Source organism: Natrix helvetica (genome assembly GCF_964273705.1).
Source record: "Natrix helvetica genome assembly, chromosome: 5".
Taxonomy (NCBI): Eukaryota; Metazoa; Chordata; class Lepidosauria; order Squamata; family Natricidae; genus Natrix; species Natrix helvetica.
Genome location: NC_138551.1, coordinates 84,948,610 through 84,965,636, shown reverse-complemented (window position 1 = coordinate 84,965,636; position 17,027 = coordinate 84,948,610). Strand labels below are relative to the sequence as shown.

At 41.9% G+C, this 17,027-nt stretch overlaps 1 protein-coding gene across 1 annotated transcript in view; it reads right to left on the bottom strand.

The window, feature by feature from the left end:
* Positions 1-17,027, bottom strand: part of MICU1 (mitochondrial calcium uptake 1) — a 205,935-nt gene that overhangs the window by 163,225 nt on the left and 25,683 nt on the right. Inside the window, exon 2 of the mRNA XM_081955835.1 lies at positions 4,628-4,789. Within this exon, the coding sequence (XP_081811961.1) occupies positions 4,628-4,788 (161 nt within the window). The 5' untranslated portion in view covers position 4,789. The remainder of the gene's footprint in view (positions 1-4,627; positions 4,790-17,027) is intronic.

Genomic DNA, 17,027 nt, shown 5'->3' with positions numbered 1-17,027 from the left:
AGCTGGCAGGAATAGCCAACACTCCAGAAGATAGGCTTAAGATACAGAAGGATCTTGACAAACTTGAACATTGGGCACTATCTAATAAAATGAAATTCAATGGTGAAAAGGGTAAGGTTCTACATTTAGGCAACAAAAACGGAATGCACAGGTACAGTATAGGTGGTACCTTGCTCAACAGTAGTAACTGTGAAAGGGATCTTGGGAGTCCTAGTGGACAACCATTTAAATATGAGCCAGCAGTGTGCAGCAGCTGCCAAAAAAGCCAACACAATACTAGGCTGCTTCAACAGAGGGATAGAATCAAGATCACGTGAAGTGTTAATACCACTTTATAATGCCTTGGTAAGGCCACACTTGGAATACTGCATTCAGTTCTGGTCGCCACAATGTAAAAAAGATGTGGAGACTCTAGAAAGAGTGCAGAGAAGAGCAACAAAGATGATTAGGGGACTGGAGACTAAAACATATGAAGAACGGTTGCAGGAACTGGGTATGTCTAGCTTAAGAGAAAGAAGGACTAGGGGAGACATGATAGCAGTGTTCCAATATCTCAGGGGTTGCCACAAAGAAGAGGGAGTCAAACTATTCTCCAAGGCACCCAAGGGTAGAACAAGAAGCAATGGGTGGAAACTAATCAAGGAGAGAAGCAACTTAGATAGGAGAAAATTCCTGACAGTTAGAACAATTAATCAGTGGAACAGCTTGCCTCCAGAAGTTGTGAATGCCCCAACACTGGAAGTCTTTAAGAAGATGTTGGATAGCCATCTCTCTGAAACGGTATAGGGTTTCCTGCCTAGGCAGGGGGTTGGACTAGAAGGCCTCCAAGGTCCCTTCCAACTCTACTATTGTATTGTATACTAAAACATATGAAGAACGGTTACAGGAACTGGGCAAGGCTAGTCTAATGAAGAGAAGGACCAGGAGAGACACGATAGCATGGTTCCAATATTTGCGGGGCTGCCCCACAGAGAAGGGGGTCAAACTATTTCCCAAGGCACCTGAAGGCCGGACAAGGAATAATGGACAGAAACTGATCAAGGAGAGATTCAACCTAAAAAATAAGGAGGAATTTTCTGACACTGGGAGCAATTAACCAATGGAACAGAAGTTGTCTTCGGATGTTGTGGGAGCTCCATCACTGGAAGCTTTCAAGAAGAGACTGGACTGCCCTCTGTTAGAAATGGTGTAATGGTCCTCAAAATATTTCATTCTTCTAGGAGGACCATTTAAAGGCCCATAGCATAATTCACAAATACTCTGAATTGTGGGAACATGCTGGTAGCTCACAAATCCCATTCATCTTAGCACATAAACAAAGGAATGATCAGGGTTTACTATCAGGGTGCTTCTCATTGAATTCCTCATTAAGAGAAACAGCTCCAGAAATAGACTACACAAGGTTAGACAGCATACTGGAAACCACACACACTCCTTATTAGTGTCACATATCAGAGTCCCCAGTATGATGCGAGGGAAACTTCAAAGAAGAAGAAAAATCCATTATCTTCCTGCCCACACATAATTGTAGCTCTGCAGCACAGCAAGCATTCATATATCCATGAAAGTGAATCTGCCTAATTAATTGGAGGGGAGGGGGGATCCCAGCACCACACATTGTGTTATATCATTGTTTGTAGTGGTTCGATTTCCCTGTTAGATTATTCATACAAAATTTCACTTTAAATTAGTTGGTGTTTCTCATTAAAAGGCTGCTCTATGAAAGTTTACCTAACCTGAAGATACCTCTTGATTCCAACTTCAGGTATGTAAATAAATACCGTATTTTTCAGAGTATAAGACGCCCTTTCCTCCCCCCCCCCAAAAAAGAGGGTGAAAATGTAGGTGTGTTTTATACACTGAATGTAGCCCCACCCACCTGCCGGCCCCCACCCTTTGGCTTCTGCCTCCCAACAATTTGCCTCCTTGAAGCAAACAGCCTGTTTCAGTTTCAGCACAGCCTAATTAGCAAAGCAGCTGATTGTAGGTTGGATCGGCCTCCCGACCATCAGCTGTTCCAGGCTGCAGGGATTGCCATTGGTTATTGCCACCTCCACACACCCCATTTTCGACCTCCACATCCCATTTTTGGCCACTGCTGCCCAGTTTTCAGCCTCTGCACAGCCCAATTTCCGCCCATTCTGATTCCCGCTGCCTGGAACAGGCGGAAAATGGGGTGCCCCGGAGGCTATAGCAATCCCTACAGCCTGAAACAGCTGATCATCAGGAGGCCGATCCAACTGACAATCAGCTGCTTGTGCTAATTAGGTTGTGCTGAAACTGAAACGGGCTGCAAGGAGGCAAATTTCTGGGAGGCAGAGGCAGATTTTTTTTGTTGTGCTAATCAGGATGTGCTGAAACTGAAACAGATGGTTTGCTACAAGGAGGCAAATTGCTGGGAGGCAGATTTTTTTTCTTGTTTTCCTTCCCAAAAGCTAGGTGTGTCTTATACTTCAGAGCATCTTATACTCTGAAAAATACGGTACTTGTGAATTCAGGTTTTCTAGACATTCCAGTGCTTTTGAGGTGAATTCAGGATTAAATGAATTCAAGAAAGTGTATTTTTCAGTAGGCATGTTGAAAAGTAGCAGCCACAGTATATTCTTCTCCAGCCATATTATGCAGAGATTCCGTTACAAATAGACTAAAACAATATATTGGTTGAGTTTGCCTATGTGTTCTTAAACTTACATTTAACTACGTCACATAAAGACATAGCAATTGTGGATCGCATCTTTAATGCGGTTTCATTTTAAGTGTTATGTGTTATGAATTCCTAGTCCTAGTCCTAGTTATTTAGTGATTTGTTAATTTATTATTTACTATTAAAATATTTGTAAATAAAATATGTGTAAAAATATTATTTTTACAAATAATTCAATAATAATTCAAATAATTCAAGGAGCTGAATTTTCCTCCTCCTATTTTCCTTACTACAACAACCCTGTGAAGTAGGATGCGCTGAGAGAAAGAGAGAGAGAGAAAGAGAGAGAGGGGGAAAGTGCCTGGCCCAAAGTCACCCAGCTGGTTTCCGTGGCTAGGGCGGAACTTGTACTCACGTTCTCCTGCTTTCTAACCTGTTGCCTTAACTACTAAACCAAACTGCCATTATGATTCAATAATAGCATCCAAGTCCCAAACAATAAATTTTTTAGGACCCAAGTTAACTATGTTATGCGGTTCCAGCATATAAATCATTTGTCCACACAACAAATAGGAACTTTAAAGCCCCAGGCTGGTCACTGTGCTGTTGCCAAGTGATTCTAAAATGCTACATGACAATATAGAAGCTATTTAATTGAATATTCACTGCATTTTTTTCAGAGATTTGCCAACTTATTTAAAAAGAAACAAGGAAAGCAATATTAAGCTAGCACTGTGGACTAATTTGTCACCCCGACTATCTATAACCCACTATATATCCATGATGGCAAACCTACGGTATGTGGGCACGTGAGCTGTTGCCGCAGCTCAGCTCCACCAGCATGCACGGACGTCTCCTGCCAGTTAGCTGATTTTCGGATCTCTGCTGCGCATGAGTGAGGGGCGGAGCGCATGCAGATGTGGTGTGCGCATGCATGGGGGCGGCAGTGTCACGCACACGCATGCATGGGGGTCAGGGGGAAGCATGAGGGGGCGCCCCCTTGCCCCCTGTTTTTGGTCCCAGGAGGCGTTAGGGAGGCCTGCTAGGCCCAAAATGGGCCGCTGGGGGGGCGCCACACTGTGCCCCATTTTTGGAGCCAGGAGGCCTCCCTGAGCCCTGCTAGGCCAAAAATGGGGTGCGGGGGGTGCAGGGGGGTGCAGGGGGGTGCGCATGTGCGGGGGGAGGGGGAAGCGTGAATGGTATTGCACTTTTGGCTCAACTTTGATCTAACTATATCGCTCCTGACGGGTTTTTTATTTGGGTATTTTAATTGTATTCAATTATTTAGGGGTTTTTAAAAAATATTGTGATTTTAATTGTTTTTATTCATTAGCTGACCTCCTCCTTGTATATGTCTTGGTATACGTCTTTGTTATATGTATGTCTTGTCTATATATGTATTTCATATGTTTTACTGTACGCCGCCCCGAGTCCTTCGGGAGAGGGTACAGCTAAGAAATAAATATTATTTATTATTATTATTATTATTATTATTATTATTATTATTATTATTATTATTATTATTATTATTATTATTATTATTATTATTATTATTATTATTATTATTATTATTATTATTACATTACAAGTGTAGGCGCATGTGCTATCGTGGGCACATGCGCGTTTTCAGCACACGACGACAAAAAGGTTAGCCATGACTGCTATATATCCTACAGCCCAGAGCTCTTGGGTTGCCCTTCATAAAACAGCTGCAATGCTGAAAAATGTTTTACCTCTCAACAGCGAACAGTAGCAAATCTAGGTTAGGGAATGAAACGGTAGGGGTGTAGAACATAGCCAAGATTCAATCAGCTAGCTCTTTAATCTGCAACAAGGTTATATAAATGCAAACTACATGGCGTGGTTGCATTTTGTTTTTCCTCACAATTGCATCTACAGAATTTATTTCTTTTTCTGAACCTGTCTGTCATTTGGTTTTAACAACCCAAAGCAAAACAAGGATGGTAGTTTCAAAGCACTCACCTTCTCCAAAGAAGCCCGGTGCTTGTGGTTAGAGCTGTTGTTCCTGCCAAGGCTACCATCATAAGCCTGCGCCGGCTTTGGGCATAACGAGCAGTACCAAAATGGCGCCTGGAAGTGACAGCCAAGGCCGCCATAGCAGGAAGGAGACGAAATCGCAACATTCTGGGAAAGGAAATAAAGAAAAGCATCAGAATGAAAGCATCAGAACAGCTTAGGTTTTGAGACCACTTCTGGATTTTTTTGATTGAGAAAGAGAAAAAGGAAGTTTTGGTTTTAGGCTTTGGTGATGAGATTTGTTATGACTATAGGTTGCCCTCAACTTAGCTGAGCCCAAAATTTCTGTTGCGAAGCAAGGTGTCAGGGTTCCAAGTAACATACCCACAGCAAACAAAACTCTGAGACAGGTAGAAAGAATAGTTTTATTGGATATTTTATATTGGCACAGGCTGGTGAAAACTGACTCTAAAAGTTCCCGCAGTTTTCACCTAATTAAAAGTAGAAGTTTTTCACTTTCTCAAAACTATCAGTCACACGGCCCAATCAGGATACAGTTCAGTTGCTAAGTGGCTTCAATCCCCATCTTCCAAGAACCTGCTCAAATATCCTTGGTTCCCAAGAGAAAGTATTTTGTTTTGGCTACAAACCCCAGCTATCTCTATTCCCCTCCTTCCTATCCCTTAGCTTCAGCTGTGGCAGCACTGAAGCCTCAAAATGACCTCAGTCAGATCATCTTCCTGGTTGACACAAGGCAGTTGAGCTTTGCTCCAATTTATGACCTTCTCTGCCACAGTTGTTAAGCGAACCACTGCAGTTGTTAAGTGAAACGTGTGGTCGTTAAGAAAATCTGGCTTCTCTCACTGACTTTGCTTGTCAAAAGCCAGCTGGGACAGTTACAAATAGCGATGACCTAATCCCAGGACAGTGCAAGTGTCATAAATACATGCCAGTTGCCAAGCGTCCGAATTTTGAATACATGACCATGCTACAATGGTAATAAGTGAGAAAAAGTGGTCAAAAATTACTTTTTTCAGTGCTATTGTAACTTTGCACAGTCACTAAACAAATGATTGTAAGTCAAGGACTACCTGTGTAGACACATTGTTTTTATTGTTATTATTAGATACGTATATTTTATATTTTTAAAGGTTTATATTTAAACTTAAGAGTAAGTGGTTATTTTTTATAGAATTTTAGTGGGGTTTTTTGATTGTGTAGTTTGTATACTGTGTATATGACGCTTTTGTTTTAATTTAAAGTAATGGGTTATTTTATTATATATTTGTATGATAAAATTTGTATAATTGTAAGAAAGTGGGAAGTCACTGTTTTTGTATCCCTTTCCCCTTTCTTTCCCTTGTCTCTTTTTAACTTTCCCTTCCTTTTTAATCTTGGTTGTTGCTGTTGTTGTTTTGTACTTTATTTTTCCTCTGAAATTTCATAAAGTTGGTTAAAAAGACAGAGCAGCTTAAGTCTTGAACTGGGCAGATCCAGGGGCCTTTGAAGAAACTAAAAAGCTGCAAAGTTCACCTCCTTTTCAATCTTTGAGCTAGCAAAAACAAAACAAAACAAAAAACCAACAACAACACCCGCTAGCTTGTTAAGCTTCACAATTTACCACTGAACTTCCTAAACCCTGGCAGAATTTCTACTCTAATTCAGCAATAATTATCTTGTAGGCAGCCAAGCAAGTTGAATTCCCTGTCCTAGAAGTTATCGTCAAACTGAGATGTCAAGTCATAGTCAGTCTGAAGCAGTGGTGGGATACGACCAGGCACAGTTCTGGTACGGTGCTTCAGAAGGCCGACCAGCCTGCCTGCCCTTTTTACTTGTATGAGAGTCGATCGGGGTTTACACACACACACACATGGAGCGTACGGAGCCTGCAGGACCTCTGCCGAGCAGCTGGAGCATTGCGGAGCGTCCCGGGCGGTAAGTACGCATGCGCGCGCTGCGTGCGTGCATGTGGACTCCCGGCCCCTTTGCACCGTACCGGTTGCAACGGGATCCAGAAGCCGCCACTGGTCTGAAGGCTGGTGTCTGGGATATAAATTTCAAGTGCTGGAGAATGATTGAAATGTCGACAAAGGCAGCACCTGTTTGGAGACCAGTCCAAAAGATGACAAGCCAAGAAGAAGGAGACACTCCAAACAGGCCACTGGGAGACAGCTGGAAAGTCAGATTCCTAGGGTTGGTTGCACAAAATTCCATTCCATTGGGCCTAGCACAGATGAAGCTTAAAAGGGAAGACTAGGCATTACCTCAGTCTGCTGCCTCGAATGCTTTGGTTTGCTTCCTAGCAACCCAAAATGTAGCCTGATACTTTCTAGATGACCTAAGTTACATATCTAGTCAGCCCCAGTCAGAATATCCAGAGAAGCTCTCATAGTTTGGTCACCACATTATTTAAAAAAAGATGTTGACACTTTGGAAAAAGTGCAAAGAAGAACAATTAAGATGATTAAAGGACTGGAGACAAAAAACAAAACAAAACCTCATGAAGAACGGTGGCAGGATTTGGTCCGGCTAGTCTAGAGCAGGGATGTCCAAACTTGGGAACTTTAAGACTTGTGGACTTCAACTCCCAGAATTCCCCAGCCAGCATGGCTGGCTGGGGAATTCTGGGAGTTGAAGTCCACAAGTCTTAAAGTTCCCAAGTTTGGACACCCCTGGCCTAGATAAAAGAAGGACATGGTTTTAATTGGACAAAAGAAGGTCCAATAATATTAAAATCCATATTGGTTTTGAAGTCAACCCTGACAAACTAGGTGAATGCAAGCTCAAACAAAAAAAAGAGCATCAGCCGTTCAGAGTGTCACGGTTTTAATTGGACGGTTACAGAGTCAGTTTTGTGGCATTACCAACTTTGGAAAATGTTTTGTTTTGTGTAACAGTTGTCAACACTCATTAAGAAAGCCCTGGATATGAAAGATTGAAATTAATCTTCCTCTGATGTCGATTCCTGATTTCTCAAATATGGCTAAGTCACTTGCAAGCGTTACATCAGAGGTGGTATTCAGCCGGTTTGGACCAGTTCAGGTGAACCGGTAGCGGAAATTTCGAGTAGTTCAGAGAACTGGCAAATACCACCTCTGGTTGGGCCCGCCCTCCTGGTCTGTCATTCCCTGTCCTATATTCCGTTGTTTTTTAGCTCAGCTGATTCGCGCAACAGATTGCCACACCTCAGCTGAGCTAAAAAAAAAAAATAGCTCAGCTCACCAGTGCTGACACCGAGGGCAGTCTTTGAGTGCTGTGTGTGTGCAAAGCGTGCGCACATACAACTGGTAGGAAAAGATTTGGAATCCCACTACTAAGAAGGATTTTATGATAGCAGTATTCCAGTATTTGAGCGGTTGCTACAAAGAGGAGGGGGTCAATTTATTTCCCAAAGCACCAGAGGGCAGGACAAGAAAGAATGGATGGAAACTAACCAAGGCGAGACACAACCTGGAATTGAGAAGAAACTTTCTAACAGTCAAAACAATTTACCAGTAGAACAGCTTGTGATCAAAACTTGTGGGTGCTTCATCACTGGAGGTTTTTAAGAAGAGACTGGACAGTCATTTGTCTGAAATGGTATAGGCCTATAGAGTCTCCTGCTTGAACAAGGGGCTGGACTAGAAGACCTCAAGATCCCTTCCAACTCTATTCTGATTGATTGATTGATTGATTGATTGATTGATTGATTGTTAAGGAGATCCTGTTTCAAGTTTACAGTACTTTCAGTCATGGAAATTTGTTAGGTGATTCTGAGTCACATACTTTTCTTTAAAAACCTCATAGGGCTGTTGGTATGACTAATAAAATGAAGGGAGATCCCCAGATAATCTAATAATAGAACTAATCCAATCAACAAAATTTCCAATCCAAAATAACTGGAGGGCACCAGTTCATGGAAAGATGCATTAATGTACATTGTGAAAGCACTCACTGAAGTATCTGTTGTGAAATCAAACCCAACCTCGCCTTTGCATCATAACCCAACTACTGCAGTCATGTAAAGTCAGGGCTAGTCTCTTTTCCAAACTACAAATGTGTTTGTTTACACAATTTGTGTAAACGCTAACAAAAATATAACAAAAATAGGCAGTGACCAGTAATTATGGAAATAACCCAGATAATCTACCCTGATTTTTTTTATTTGAAGACTAGCCGATAACCCGGCGTTGCCCAGGTATTTATTTATAGGGGGAAAATGTCCAGAGCAAACGTAATTTCTAATGTTGGATTTTCCCCCTTACCAGAGGGAGCCCCCTTGTGGAATACTGTGAAGCCGTTACCATGGCAACTCCACTGCGCTGCACAGTAGAAGCCATTTTACGGTAGTGCATGGGAAGCCATTTTAAGGCATGACAGGCTGTATCTTAACAGAACACACACCCCAAGAGCCTTTAGGGGTGTCTTACTCCCACAGTATTTTTTTCCAGAGAGTAGGCCATCTGTGTACCAAGTTTGATTGAAATTGCTCAAGGTGTTCCAGAGTTATGCTGGAGCATACACACACATAGCCTTTTTTAGGGAAAGGGCAATTTAGCATGGTTGCCCTCTCTAGAGAGTGCAAAAATAGTAACGTTGCCTAACATTCTGTAGAGTATTCATTAGTAATTAAGATGTTCTTTTAATAAAAGCTTGTATTTCCTAGTCAAAAAAAGCCAGTTTATTGGTCTGATTACTATAGGAAGAAAAGTGGAAAGTTGGCTACTGAACTAAATAGTATTTAAACATGAACTCTTTAAAATGGAAACATCGTCTCTAAACACAAACAGCAATCTATTTCAGAGGTACCCCTGGGAATTGCAAAAATGGAAACAATTCATCTGAAGATGACTTCAATTTGCAAGTGGTTTGAGGCTGTTTGTTCTGTCTTGCTTTTTAGGTGCTCGCTCTTCAACAACACAGCTTCCAAGACAATGTATGCCATTATTTTATAGCGAAACCTACAAAATAATTTTAATGATTTGTGGCAAGAAACTTTTACAGGACCCAAGAGGTTTTGCCATCATTTCCAAAACAAAATAAATCCATCAATCCAACTTCAACACAAACATAACTATGGTTAGATCAGAAATTAAGGCTGGACTGCATAATACATAATCCCTTTTTCCAATTGCCCCTTTATAATTAATGTAATAGGAACAATTTAGGGACGCGGTGGCTCAGTGGCTAAGGTGCTGAGCACGGCGTAACGGAGTGAGCTCCCTTTACTTGTCCCAGCTTCTGCCAACTTAGCAGTTTGAAAGCATGTAAAAATACAAGTAGAAAAATAGGGACCACCTTTGGTGGGAAGGTAACAGCGTTCCATGTACCATCGGCATTTAGTCATGCCAGGCACATGACTATTGAGACGTCTTCGGACAGCGCTGGCTCTTTGGCTTTAAAATGGAGATGAGCATCGCCCCCTAGAATCTGGAACAACTAGCACATATGTGTGAGGGAACCCTTTACCTTTACCTTTAATAGGAACAACCGGGCTAAGATTATAATTAATGTTAGATTATTATTTAGCTAATGCAGGCTGATTAAAGTAAACTGAGACTTAAAAAAATATTCCATCGTTGTCCCAGGTTATTTTTCAACCTATGCATGAGTTACAATAGTTAGCTTTGATATAAATTTGCTGTTATACTACAAAGACAAAATAGGAAAAGGATGGAGAATACAAGGTTAAAAGGAATTCTCAAATTGTTATTTAATGCTGAGTTGAACATAGCATGTCTATTTAAAATATTCATTGAGTTCCTGATAGAAATCTTAAAAAAAGAAAAGAAAAAAATGCTGGAGTTTTTATTTCTTCCTTCTTCCAGGATATAAAGCATTTCTGCCTAAAAGGCTGAGATAATTACTGGTTCAGGGAATTTCCATGATTGAGGATGAATATGAATAAGGCTACAGGCCTACGTTTCAAAAATATAGAGGAAGGGCTATGTACTTAAGATGGGAGGCTGTATCAATTTTTATAATAAAATGTTTAAGTAAACAACTGTAGATGACAGCAAAGAGACAGAAAACTCTTTTCTGCAGTGATCTAATAGTCTTCCAGATGTTTATATTCCTTTTCTCAACAGTCCCAATAATTTGAGTCTCCCTGGATCTAGTTAATAGATGATTTATTTTCTATGTATAATTAAACAAATCTGTCTGAACTTCTTAATATAAATCAGGCAGTTCAATGATAGCATGCCTTCCCTAGTCAGTCAACAGAAAATCAAAGAAGCAATTAAAAAAAAAAGACTTATCACCAACTAAAATTGAAATTCATACTAGCTGGATGCACACACCGTGCAAATTCATGCTTTTTTTAACCATGCGTTACTGAATATAAATCACCTGCGATAGACCAAACAAACCATAGTCTCCTGAGGTTTAGCATGCTGCGTGAACTAGACAGATGAAGTAGTTACAATAGTTAGAATTTTAGTTTAGTTTGGTTTGTTGTCATTGCACCTCATGAACGAAATTACCATATTTTTCGGAGTATAAGACGCACTGGAGTATAAGACGCACCAGGTTTTTGAAGAGGCAAATTAAAAAAAAAGTTTTTGCACTCTGCAGACCTCCCAAAAATGGTCCGTTTTTCGTGAAAACGGGCCCATTTTTTTTCAAAAAAGGGCATGAATAGCCTTTAGGAGGCTTGTAGAGTGCTCCTGGGGGGTGGACCCCCCCAAAAACAAGCAAAAAATGGCCTGTTTTTCACAAAAACGGGCCCGTTTTTCTTGTCAAAAAAAGGGCATGCATAGCCTTTAGGAGGCTTATAGAGTGCTCCTGGGGGCTGGGGGGGGTCAAAACTGAGCAAAAAACAGCCCATTTCTTGCTCATTTCTGCCCTCCTCAGCCCCCAGGAGCACTTTGAAAGCCTCCTGAAGGCTATGCAGGGCCATTTTGGTGAAGGGGGCGGGGTTTCGGGAGGCAAAAAATGCTGTATTCAGTGTATAAGATGTGCCCAGATTTTCAGCCTTTTTTTTTTTAGGGAAAAAGGTGCATCTTATACTCCAAAAATACAGTAAATGCCATCTTCAGTGTATATTAAATTATAAAAATAAAACACAAACACACATCCTTCACATTCTGTACAATTGAAACTGAAAATCCGATATTGCATTAATATTGCACTATACTGTAGAATTCAATATAGTTACTGCCCTGGGATAGACGCTGTTTTTCAGCCTATTTGTCCTTGTTTTTATTGTCCTGTACCGTCTGCCAAACGGTAATAGTTCAAAAAAAGGGTGCCCAGGATGAGATGAATCTTTAGGAATGCTTTAAGGCAGCGGGAACTATAAAGCTCTCCCAAAGATGGGAGAGGGCAACCAACGATCCTCTAGGCAATGATGCTAACCCTCTGGAGCGCTGTCCTATCTGCCATGGTGCAATTGGCAAACCATACACAGGTGCAGTAAGTTAAAATACTCTCTATGGTGCAGCGGTTTTTCATTCAGGTGTTATTTCCTGAGAAGTCTCAGGTAGTATAACCTCTGCTGGGCCCTTTTGACCAGTGCTGCAATGTGAGCGCCCCAGGTCAGGTCCTCTTTTATGATAACACTTAAAACTGGCCACTTGCTCCACCCAGTCTCCATTGATAAGCAAGGGCTGTCTGTCTGATCTATTCCTTCTAGGGTCCGAGGAGGAGAAAGTATGGAGTACAAGTAGTCCTAGATTTACAACATTTCATTTAGTGACAGTTCAAAGTTATAACGGCACAGAAAAAATGACCTAGGATCGTTTTCCACACTTACAACCATTGTAGCATCCCCATGGTCACATGATCAAAATCCAGATGCTTGGCAACTGTTCATATTTATGGTGGGTGCAATGTCCCGGAATTACGTGATCCCTTTTTGCAACCTTCTGACAAGCAATTCAATGGGGAAGCCAGATTCACTTAACAACTGTGTTAATAACTTAACAACTGCAGTCATTCACTTAACAACTGTGGCAAGAATGGTCATAAAACGGGGCAAAGCTAACTGAACAAATGTCTCACTTAGTAACAGAAATTCAGGGCTCAATTTATGACCATTAGTCGAGGATTTCCTGCATTGTGAAGTGAAAAATATACTCGTAATGCAAATATCTAAGATGCAGAAACTAAGATGCATAATATTTGCAGAAGATGCAAATATCTAAGATGCTATAACGTTCAAAAACTTAACGCTGGGCAAAACGTCCAAAATTGTTGAAAGGAAATCAACCATAAAATAAGAGAGCAGGGAATGGAGAAAGTTAATAGAATCAGCTTTCAACATCTATTTCTCTCATTCCATCTCCACAAACTTTCCTGGCTTTCATGACTAAAGAGATTTTTTTCCAGCCCCCCCCCCCCCCAAAAAATCTATATATGGAATGATGCTTATGATAGATTAAAAGCAAATTTTTAAAAGCGTTACTTTGCAGGAAATAAGGCGTGTGTTTCTTAAGTATGGGTTTGGTCCATCAATCATGAACTATTTTTAAAAGCAGTCTCACTCAAAACATTTTATTCATAGGCAGCATTTTTTTTCCCATGAGCCTCCACTCCTGTCCAATTTTCACTGCTTCGTCAGAGATCAGACAATACATCACGCATTCCTGGCCTCTTCAGAACAGCTACTTGGCAGTCCGTCCTGCACTCTATAAGATTATTTCCTAAGACTTCCAATAATATTAAAATCCATATTGGTTTTGAAGTCAACCCTGACAAACTAATGAATGAGAGCTTGAACAAAAACAAAAAAAAGAGCATCAGGCGTTAAAGAGTGTGAAGGTTTTAATTAGACAGTTAGAGTGTAAGTTTTGTGGCATTACCGACTTCGGAAAATGTTTTGTGTTGTTACTGTTGTTAACAGTTGTTACCACTCATTAAGAAAGCCCTGGATATGAAAGATTGAAATTAATCTTCCTCTGATGTCGATTCCTGATTTCTCAGTTATGGCTAAGTCACTTGCAGCGTTACATCAGAGGTGGTATTCAGCAGGTTCTGACCAGTTCTGGAGAACCGGTAGCGGAAATTTTGAGTAGTTCGGAGAACCGGTAAATACCACTTCTGACTGGCCCCACCCCCATCTATTCTCTGCCTCCTGAGTCCCAGCTGATCGGGAGGGAATGGGGATTTTGCAGTAACTTCCTGGAGTGGGGAGGGAATGGAGATGTCAGGCCTGCAGCCATCTTTTCTTCGGGGTCTTTGACCTGCCATACTTTTTATTACTCTGCTATGCATTTTCTATTGTGGGAAAATGGGAGAGGGGATTGTAAGGAATCACATACTATGTAGTCACAACAAAATTCTTTCTAGAAAGCCAAGGTCATCCTTTGTCTCTGCATCTCTGCACCTGACGGGAATTGGATGGGTGGATCTGCCACCATGGCAGTGGGAGATTGGACTATGTAATGGGGGAAAGATTTTGAACTTGTGGGTATGGGGGAAAGATCTTGAACTTTCAACTGGGTGGGGAAAACCAGGAAGCTTTCAGATTCAGGTTTTCCCAGATGTGCCAACATGGCTCTCTAAATAAATTGGAACTTTGAGCGATACTTTGCCTTGGATTCTGATTTACTTTTGGGTGCTATTTGGAACCCTGACAGGAGACTTTACAGTATCTTTCCTCTGCCACACCCACCAAGCCACGCCCATCAAGCCATGCCCACAGAATCAGTAGTAAAAAAAATTGAATCCCACCACTGCATTACATCTGAAGTTCCTGGACAGTTAATTGCAAGCCAAACCTTCCACAAGAATATATTCTGGTTATCAAATTATGAGGGTCCAGCATTAGTAAAACTACTCAGAGCAGGCCAGGGGGGAAATATATCAATCCTCACAAAAACCAGCTTATTAATGAAAAAGGCAAGAAGGTAAGCAGGGGAAAAGAGTCAGTGTTTGTGAACTGATGCTGCTGAATTTATGTGCGTTAGCAAACTGGCCCCCTCTAAATCTAGGGGACACCTACAAGAAAAGACAGCACTATCTATTGCTGAAGAGGCTGACAACAAAAGGGAACTCCTTCCCATTTAGTAGATGGGAAACAATGTGGTGTCACACTCCATGCTCCTGCACTGCGGTTCCCACAAGCAACTTGATTGGTTCAGCCTCCGCGATCACAGTCAGAAATGGGGAAGGAGATCAAAGCAACTTCTGTGACACTTCTTCTCTTGCAGCACATGGGAAATAAGGAAGTCCCTAACTCCCAACAACAATTTCAAAGATCAAAGCAATGAGCTCATCGCTGATGGAGAAAGTAGAAAGAATGAGAGAAAATCTTTTATAGGCAGCTTCCTAAGACAGCAGAGATGCAGGAATAATTTCATATGCAGAAAGCTTCATATCCCTTTTAGATGTAAAGGAAAATAGGCTAAAGGTAAAGGTAACAGTTCCCCTCGCACATACAGTATGTGCTAGTCATTCCCGACTCTAGGGGGCGGTGCTCATCTCTGTTTCAAAGCCAAAGAGCCAGGGATGGCTGAAGACTTCTCCGTGGTCATGTGGACAGCATGGCTAAACGCCGGAGGTGCACGGAACCCAGTTACCTTCCCACCAAAGGTGGTTCCTATTTTTCTACTTGCATTTTTACGTGCTTTCAAATTGCTAGGTTGGCAGAAGCTGGGACAAGTAATGGGAGCTCGCTCTGTCACGTGGCGCTAGGGATTCGAACCACCGAACTGTCAACCTTTCTGATCGACAAGCTTGGCGTCTTAGCCACCATATCCCTTTAAAGTAGGCTAGTTATGGTTAATAGTAGCCAGTGTTGGTCTCTGGTATTCAATCGTAGGTGAGGATGTCTCTTTCAACTCTTATTGCTTTGCTCCTTCAATATGCTCAGTACAGCATTGTCTAGCTCAGGGGTGTCAAACTCGGTTTCATCAGCGTTATGTTTGACCTCGGGGGGGGGGCAATGAGCATGGCCAGGGTGGGTGTGGCCAGTTCAACATCACTCGTATTGGGGGCGCCTGTTGAGGCCTGAGCACGTGGCCCTCCCGATCTCCATTTTTGATGGCAGAGGGCTGCAGGAGGCTGTCATAACCAAAAACGGAGGTTGGGAGGGCCGCACACAGCCCTCCTGAGCTCCATTTTTGCTGGCAGAGGCACTGCAGGCTGGTCCTTTGCTGTTTCCAGGGTAGCCCCGAAGGCCAGACCTAACCGCAGGTCACATCTGGCCCATGGGCCTTGAGTTTGACACCCCTGGTCTAGCTAGCGGTCTCAATAGAAGCTTACCCCAACTGATTTTGTTGGAGGCATCCCATAGTTGCATAGCCTGCTGATGTTCTGTGATCATACTTTTCTAATTCATGTGTCCATTACGAGTTGGCATCTCTGCAATTCCTTGCTCCCTCATCTAGCTCCAAGCTCAGTTCAAGAAACAGAATGTGCGACCTGCTGTCTCTGCTCTTCGAAACATTTGGATCACCCGAGAATATTAAACACCAGACAAGTCACACATACCATGTTCGCACTCAAGCAGACTGGAATCACATCAAGGGTTGATTAAAGAGGGGGGAGAACAATGCTTTGCTTCACATCCAAACAAAATACAGGCTCCTGAAGGACTGAAGAAAACGCATTTTACCTTTCTTGCAGCTCCAAGTTTAGAAGAAAGTCTCAAATTTATTCTATTCTTGGAGTAAACATTATGAATAGTGCTTAAGACCAGTGGTGCTATTCAGCCAGTTCTATCCAGTTAGGGCGAACTGGTAGCAGTGGCCACGGGAGGCCCAGATGTCATCACGTCCAGTTTCTGACACTCTGCGCATGCAAACCTGTAGCGAACGTAAGTTGATTTCACCCCTGCTTAAGACAGATTTCTGATTAAGACCATTTTTGCTTAAGACCAAAGTGTGTGCAATTCTCAGGACACAACTAAGAATGGCTTGTTTTAATAAGACAGCAGGTACCACTCCACAGCTGTAACTGATCTCTTAATCCTATGAACAATCTACATTCTTATTTCTGTTGACCCATTAAATTTAATGTAGCCTCACTAAGCATAGAAATGTTAACCTCTTTTTAGATTCCTGATCAATGACAGATCATCTGGTGCAAAAATCTTTCAACATAAGACAATTGTCAAGAGAGAACTTGTGGTATAAATCTGAATTTGATTTCTGAAAGAAGATACTCATTGCAAATGGATAGTTTCTTTGACCAAACGTCGGCTAATGGGCTATCATATTAATTCCAACTTAGTGGGAATTCCACTCACCTGGTAGCAGAAACTAAATTGGCTTGGACTAGGGGTGAAATTTGACTGGGTCTGTCCGGTTCAGGCGAACCGATAGTGGCGGCGGCGGGAGGCTCCGCCCATCCACTCAGGTGTCATCATATCCTGTTTTTTATGCTCTGTGCATGCACAGAGTTGGCGCATGCAAGAGCATGTACGCACACACAAACACGTTTGCGAACCGGTAGCGAAGGTAAGTTGATTTCATATCTGGCT